The 8,437-nt window shown below is 30.0% G+C and overlaps 2 protein-coding genes across 2 annotated transcripts; both read left to right on the top strand.

Annotated features, from left to right (window-relative positions):
* Positions 1-317: 317 nt before the first annotated feature.
* Positions 318-5,262, top strand: LOC119830588 (very-long-chain (3R)-3-hydroxyacyl-CoA dehydratase hpo-8). Its single transcript, XM_038353656.1, has 4 exons — positions 318-1,060; positions 2,352-2,469; positions 3,861-4,090; positions 4,564-5,262. The coding sequence occupies exons 1-4, from the start codon at positions 966-968 to the stop codon at positions 4,817-4,819; spliced, it is 699 nt and encodes a 232-aa protein (XP_038209584.1). The 5' UTR covers positions 318-965; the 3' UTR covers positions 4,820-5,262.
* A 121-nt stretch (positions 5,263-5,383) lies between these two features.
* Positions 5,384-7,907, top strand: LOC119830586. The gene is made up of 5 exons (XM_038353655.1): positions 5,384-5,953; positions 6,337-6,523; positions 6,606-6,758; positions 7,092-7,243; positions 7,674-7,907. Exons 1-5 carry the CDS (start codon positions 5,871-5,873, stop codon positions 7,870-7,872), a joined length of 774 nt encoding a protein of 257 aa, XP_038209583.1. The 5' UTR covers positions 5,384-5,870; the 3' UTR covers positions 7,873-7,907.
* The last annotated feature ends 530 nt before the right edge of the window (positions 7,908-8,437 follow it).

The following is an 8,437-nucleotide window of genomic DNA, read 5'->3' as shown; positions in this document are numbered from 1 at the left end:
TTACGTGAAAGAGTAACAAACATCCATACATCCATACAAACTTTCGCATTTATAATATTAATAGGATTAATAGGATGTTATCTGTGGTACAGAGATAGTTTGAGACCCGAGAATGAACATAACATAGATTATACACTTATAGAGCAGAAGATAACAAGAACAGGAACTATGCGGGGAAAATCGACTGGTTCTTTTATTTTGAGCTTTGAGCACACACACAGACACACACACACACACACACATATATTGGTAGTAGTGCCAGATAAATATGAATATTGAATACCCGTATTACTACTCTTTGAATGTGAGTTATGACCACAGTTTTTGCGACCTAAATTGTACAAAGTCTAAATCTTAAAATCAATGTCAACGAATACAGTTCGATTTAAAACTTCTTTTGAATAAAATCGATCTTCGATGAAAACAGAACTGTCCATTTTTAATATTGACTGTTGGTTCTAGACTGTAAGTTGGTATCAAATTTTGACATAAAGACCTAGATCACAGAGTGGTTTTGTATGTGAACGTCGAAAATAATTTTCTGTTATATAAATTGTAATAATTTGAAATGTGGACAATTAATGTACATGGAAATGTTATTTATTAAATGATGTAGGAACATAAATAATATATATGTATATCCATTGATATTATTTTAATGAAAACTAGAATGGAAACATATTTATTCATGAATTAAATTCCATTCAGTCCATATTATTATACTACTTTTTCATTCAGTTCGAAACACGTTACTCGTTACGAAGCTAGTATATAGTCCATGAATTTATATGAATAACCACTAAATAACAAGTTAGCTGTGATGACTGCTGAGTGATGACGCAAACGTGATACGGTGATACTACACATTACGTACACGTAGCGATATTGAAAATTAATTTAATTAAATTCCTTGTATCTAGTTTTACGATTTAGTATATGTTATAGTTTTTCAACTGCAATTAGCCATGTCGTCCAAAACTGTTAAGAAGCCAAAAAACACAGAACTATCAGCTATCGGAAAATTATATCTAATTGCTTACAACGGTATACAAACTTTAGGGTAAGTAATTTAATTCTATCAGTGGTTAAGATATTAATTCAACATAATTCTTTCAAAAATTATCATAATTAAATCATTGAAATGATAAGATTTATCATCTATTGATATCATGTATCATAACAAACGATAAATATAATGGAATTGAACAAAAATTGAATCAAAATATCCCTATAATTGCCTATAATGTTTAATTGTTAAAAATTTAGACCAGTTTTTAATGTGTTTAGAGATGTAACATACATTTATTATAAAAGTTTATTAGCACACAAGTTTCATTATATGTAATTAAGGACAATGTGAACTAAAATAGTTAAATATATTGTTATTTTAATTAAGTATGTTAAAAACACAATAAAGCATAACCTTAACATACCTACTTATATCAAAATCTCTACTCTAATGTTTTTTTTACTATAAATTTAAATTTATACTGACTTAATAGCTGATAGGACTCTATAATAGAGGTAATGTCAATATATCAAATATGTTAAAATTAAATGTTTTTAAATAAAGGTTTTTTTTTGTTTTATTATAAATCCAACATAAAAGATATATGTAACAAATATTAACACTATCTTTGTTTGAAGTAATTAAATTAGATTTTTTTAGTAGCAATAAAAAATTATAATAATGCAAGAAACTAGCTTTTTGCATTACATATTTGATATAAATATTGAATTTCAACATTTACACTATTATATATGAATATTATTTGCCATGGATATGAACAAAAATAAATACATTTTACCTTTTAGAGAAATGCTTATTAATCAATGATACACTTGCTTGTTTTATCTAATTAATATGCAGTTAACTACTACAACCTTTCTATGACCTTGTTAGTATTAGTTATAATTATTACCTATAGATATTATGAATTATAATTCCTTATCTTTTTTATGAATTCTTCATATTTTGAATATACTATTTCAGAATATAAAATACGATGAATATAATATAATGTTAGAGACCTTAACAAATTGCTTTAATTCCTTAAGTAAATATATTTTTTCAAATTTTATATAAATTAAATAATTTCACTTTTATAATAGAATCTCTTTGTTATGATAGAATCATTAAGATAGTGTGTGGTGCCGTTTTACCCATGGATGAACCCGCTTGCAACAGTAAATATTACTATAGCTTATGTGATATTCGGGTATTAACTTGCTTGCAAAATAACATAATGACATACTTCCATACATTCATATAAAGTTTTGCATTTGTAGTCTTAATAGCTTTCACAGAAAATCTAAATTTTGTCATCATTAAATATTTTCTATTGTTGCAGATGGTCTTACATGTTATGGCAAACCATTGTCCACTTTCTGAACCGTGGAACTTTGGACACTTTTTGGGAAGAAATTAAATGGACAGTATACATATTTCAAAATGCTGCAGTATTAGAAGTATGTACTACTGTATCTGTTCACTTCTGAGATAGGCATATTAATTAAACTTACTATTTAATACTATTTATTTGGTACATTGCTACTTCATTGCTTTGTGAACAATGTGCACAAAATTTTAAAAATAGTAATTTTGTATGTCATAGTGGGCAACTGAGCTGGTGTTTCACCTGTTGGTAAGCGTAATCACCACAGCACATGAACATTCCCAGTCTTAGTACCTCTATGTATATTTACAATTAGACACCCGCCTCCAGCTCAGCTCAGCATTTGTTGTAAAAGTATTTGAAATTTCTAGAAGTGTAAAGAGCAAATTTAAGCTTCGTTTTACGTAAATACGATTACGGACAACTATCTCTCACAAGAAATAAAAAAGATATTCTGTTTATACAGAAATATGTTTCTATACCATACGGAAAATACAAAAAAAATTGTACGCGTCTATACAAACAATATTATTATTATTCTGTGTTACTAATAAATATAGGACATGAATTCTGATTGATTATAAATTAATGAATTTTTATGTTTTTTTTTTGTGGTGAATCTCGATGTCAGCCTGAAGGGCTACTACATCTTAGTACGGATGCGTTGGTGAACTGAGGGTTCTGTTTTTTTAAACTTAAATGATATAAATAGGCTCTCGATGACTTTTTGGTAGTTCTTATTATGAGGTAAAATCAGTCTTAAGGTAGGACTTTATGGACACATTTATCATATGTATCAGTACATCAGGATGTACATAAACTATATTATGCCTTCCTTGAGATACACTACCTAATGGAGAAAACTGCATCAAAATCTGTTGCGTGGTGTAGAATAATTCTTAGAAAGGCACAGAAAAACACAGGCGGAGGGCGACTTTGCTTTATACTATGCAGTAATAAATATTGAGGGTCATCGTAAGGTTAATCATACGAATGAATAAAATTCCGTCCAAACTCAATTCTACTTTTTATTGTATAGGAATTAAGTTTATTGATAATTATATTCAGTGATATATAAATATATATATAAAAAGTTCGTTTTAATGATACTTATGTTAATTGTTAGGCAGCAATTTTAACTTCCTTATTGCTATGCTCATGCATTACCTATATAATAGAATGGCATAAAAAAGGGCCATTTTCATAAGACCTATTTAGTATGCAATTGAGTTTTTACCGGGGATGGACTACCACAGAAGATCAATGTGGAATAGTAGCAGGCAAATGCTATTGTCTTTTATATGATGAGTGGCGGAGCTGGAGGCCCTATCCTTTTCTCATCGATCCCGGTCCATTATTTTACTTAGTTGTGAATACCTTAGTATCTCTGAATCCATTTGAAGCGAATGTTCAGGGGCGGTGGTGGTATATATAGCTAGATAGTAATAAAAAAATGTATTTCAGATACTCCATGCAGCTGTAGGCTTGGTGCCATCGGGAGTTTTTTTGGTACTCATGCAAGTCTTCTCCAGGGTGTTCCTCGTGTGTGGCGGATTTCTGATAGCACATGGACCTACAGTTAGTCCTGGACTACCAGTCTGCGTCTTTGCTTGGTCTATCACTGAAATAATCAGATATTCATATTATGCATTGAATATTATGAAAGCTGTGCCAGAAAATCTATTGTTTTTAAGGTAAGCTGTTAAAAATAACATATACATAAAAATATAATTGGTAAAAACCAATTAAAATTATAGGATTCTATTTAAAACATTGTTCATAGTAATAGTTTAGGTTTTACAGACCAAAAATTACTAAAAACGAATTAAATTTCGTAATTAACTAAATACGTTAGGTTTTTTTTATTTATAAACGTTTTTGCTGGTTGCACATCAAAAAGCTACAATGAAATAAAAATATATTACAGAAAACGCAATTTATTTTCGTTAATAAGATAATGAAGGCGTCAGTAGGTTACCACACCTTTGTAGAAGGTTAGTGTTTGTTTTCAAAGTTCATTTATTATCTTCACCTTTTATATATTCAATGAGAGTGCAACAATAAAACATATATTTTTTCAAACTTCCATAATTACTTAATAGGTCGCATTTAAAATTCTTATTAAAAAATGTGTGTTTAATATTTGCTCTTTTCTGTTTTTCCACAGATACTCGACGTTCTTATTTTTGTATCCAATTGGTATAACAGGAGAGTTACTATGCTGGTATGACACCCTTGATGAAGTAGCGGAGAAGCAAATCTTTACCATGTCCATGCCAAACACATGGAACTTTATCTTTAACTACTATTACTTCCTAATTATTTATATGCTATCCTATTTTCCGTTATTCCCTGTTCTTTTTGGACATATGTTAAAACAAAGGAAAAAGATGCTATCTGGTGACCTCAAAAAATCGAAATAGTACTGTTCTATTAAGTAAATTAGAATGTAATTAATTTAATGGGTAGTCGGGTTTTATTTATTCTTATTATGAATTTCTCTATTTCATGTGGTTGTATGTAACTCGCTTTGTGCAGTCCGAATCTCTAAATTATGATTTGCTTTATATGGGCTTATTATGCTTATCATATTGATAAGTAAGCAATTGGAAATTATTTCAACTTTTTTTGAGATTCGGAAAGATGAAAGATAAGGAGCAATGCTGTTATTAGTTTTATATTTTTCTAGAAGATAAGTGGGTAGTGCGTCTATTTAACTTTTATATATGCACAATTTTGATATCTTATGATGACTAAGATTTATAATCGTTTTGTTTGTCTATCAAATATATTGATATTTTCATTTTGTAAATAACAATAGTAATATTTGAATGGGCTATGGTGAAAATATAATATTTTTATGATATATTGCGTGTGCATTTCATTTACACCCCTTGAAAAGGTGATATTTTACTAAAAATGTCTAATTGTTATATTAAGATACTACTAGTACCTTCATAACAAAATTATGTGAATGTCCATTTCTATTCAGGAGAGGCGTGTAGCTAGCAGGTTACGTCACGACCTCTAGCATAAGTTTATGTGGAACGGGTACATAGTATATAAATATAAAGCTGTCATGAGCAGGCAAGAGCAACATAGCGCCAAAAAATTATGATTAAAAAAAACGGCAAGTTTCTGTGTTTTAACAAATTGATTGTTTCTGTTCTTAATTACAAAACGATTCGAAGTGTCTTTAGTTAGGTACCTACTTCACATAATTTTCTTATCAAACGATTGAAGGATATTTGACTATCTAGTTCATCAATTGTTTGTATTTAAGATAAACGTTTTAATTAAAGATAATTTTTATATACAAATCAAATTACGATTTTTATCGTCAATTATTTATCGGCCCTGTTTTGAACTGGCACCAGCGGTAGCTGATAAAGTGTAAGATTTATCACTAATCAAGGGCTTGTATAAAGCAATCTTTTATTGAAAAATAAGTTAATTCAATAGTGCGTTGAAAGCATGAAGGGTACGAAAACAACGGCGTTGGTTTTGGCAGCTTTGCTAATAGCCGCTGAATGCAATGTAGTCAAATATAATCCTGTGTGAGTACAACTTTAATATCTTTTTTAATTTATACATAACCTTTTTTTGTATTTGTAAATTATTTACAACAAAACAAAGGTGAGAAAGAATCAACATAGCATCAACTACATTGTAGAAGTTGTTATTGATAATTTAAAATAAATATTATAGATACCTACCCAATTAAATTAAAGCTTATTATTTTCAAATATATCCGAGGAGATATATCGGTGTTTCAAAGAAAGCATTTAGTGCAAGTTACATAATTATGATAACAGTATGTACTTAGCTAGATATATTTATTTAATGCTTATTAACCCACGAACTTCGCAACGCAAATTTATTCTTAAATTTTTTCATAACGACATCTTATGACGACAGATATATTTATATTTTATTTTAGAGCAAAATTGTATTTTGATGACATTTCCCCTTCTATTGGAAAGGGAATTAATCCTAAATTAAATCTGGGACAAACAGCAACAGTCAATGATTATGTGGACAATACCATCTCTATGCTTATACCTTTCATGCAACAAAATGGCTTGGATCCCATGTCTCTACCCGAAATTGTTGAAGGTTTTGAAGTTGTAAGTAATAATTGAAAATGCAAATATGCTTTGTTAAGAAAGATCTCACTTTGTAACGTTTATTTTAATATTATAATTTTAGCGGTTCCTGCTCATCACATACAGCGCATGGTTGAAACTTCAAAATGGAAGTATGACGGGTCTCGTTAACGTCTCCCGATTTGAAGACCAACTTGTAAATTACTTTGCTAAGATGTTGCGTGTCAAGGTGCAGCTTCAATTTAGCGATCTTGAGGTACGTTAAGCAATTCGATAATTCAGGAAAACAAAAAAGCCGATATGAGATTCAATAATAATAGTTTTGTTCAGGTGTAAGAAATTTTAAACGGCAACTACAGTTTTTGAATTTTTTTAATCCAAAAAAAAAAAACGTAGGCTGTAAGTTTCTCCGTGTTAACGGTAGAAATTAGGCAATTACGCATTTGCTTATTCATTTTGCAAAAAGCAATTATAATGAAATTACAAAACACTTTCATTTCTAGTGTTGAAGCACATAATATGCTTAGGCATTTATGCCTATATTTTCATTTCATTTGGTCATGTGTCAAAAGCAATGTTTTTTTTTCAGTTCAACTATGATTACCTCGTGAAGGTCATGAACATTGGTCCCACAGGGCGTATTGTAGGTTCATTGGATCGCTTTAGAATAGTTGCCGACGTATTAATAGATTTCAATAATGATGAGATTCACTTACAACAGTTCTCGCTAACGGATATCGGGTAAGTCAATATTTTCAACGAAGTAGGTAGAGTTCGAGGACAGACTTCTGTATACATTACCATACATATAGTAAGGTCCATTTAATTATGCTAAGTATACACGATGATATAGCTAAAACCACTTGGTAAATTCGTGATGTGTGATTTTATGGGTAAATTTTGTAATGTTTTAGTAAAGTAGGTAATATATACTTTGTATAAATTTTATTGCATGTTTTTTGCAATATTCTTTGCTGTCCTTAATTTCAGCGTTAAAAGATTGATATAAATAAAGGACGTAAGAGATTTGGAAAGGTCGAATCTTACTTTAGATTCAATTTTGTATGCTCACACGCAGTGGCGTAAAGGAGGCAACGGGAAGACAATATATTCAGACGGACAGACCGACGGCTTCACATTATAAATCATAAATCTGTATTAAATATTTCAGACGCCTGCGAGTAAAGCTACGTGGAAATATTCTTATTGACTGGCTTGTCAACCCGGTCATTACAGTCTTCACATCTCTATTTAATGGTATTATCATGAGGACCGTTGAGCTTACTATACGCAATGTGGCTCAATCTGCTATCACTGAAATCAATTCTGCTATTCGCGAAATTATTCACCAGATCGAGTCTTATAATTAGATACAAATTATGTAATATTATTTTCTTGTGTTTGATTTTACGCGAGTATGATATATTTAGAAATTAAAAACTTTTTAACGGATTTTAAACGCGATTTATTCATTATATTATTAACTTTACATCGAGCGTGGTCACGGGGAGTCTCCCCGTTGTCGTTGTAAAGTGTTCGAAATGTCAGGTTAATAATATAATGAATAAATCGCGTTTAAAATCCGTTAAAAAGTTTTTAATTTCTAAATTAAGTAATGCATTTTTTTATTAATTATTAAAACTAACTCCATAATGTCATTTTCTGTTGTTATTTATACATTATACCAATTTCGGTTCGTTTTGAAAATAAACAACTAACCAAATTATTGCGAGTTTCAATGTTCAATGATAAGTTATAAGGCGCCTACGAGATTTTTAGCCTACTTTGCCTAAACAAAATATGATTCATAGTCAAAATCCGCTCTGCATTATCGTCCCTCAAAAAATTACAGTAAATGATAAGTGAAGTCCCGTGTCCCCTAGTGGGGTATGGGGCAGATGATGTACATACGTTTCACTGATCGATTTTCTTTAG

Source organism: Zerene cesonia, chromosome 11 (genome assembly GCF_012273895.1).
Source record: "Zerene cesonia ecotype Mississippi chromosome 11, Zerene_cesonia_1.1, whole genome shotgun sequence".
In the NCBI taxonomy this organism is placed as follows: domain Eukaryota; kingdom Metazoa; phylum Arthropoda; class Insecta; order Lepidoptera; family Pieridae; genus Zerene; species Zerene cesonia.
Note: the sequence above shows the minus strand (reverse complement) of the source record. Positions and strands in the feature narration are given on the sequence as shown.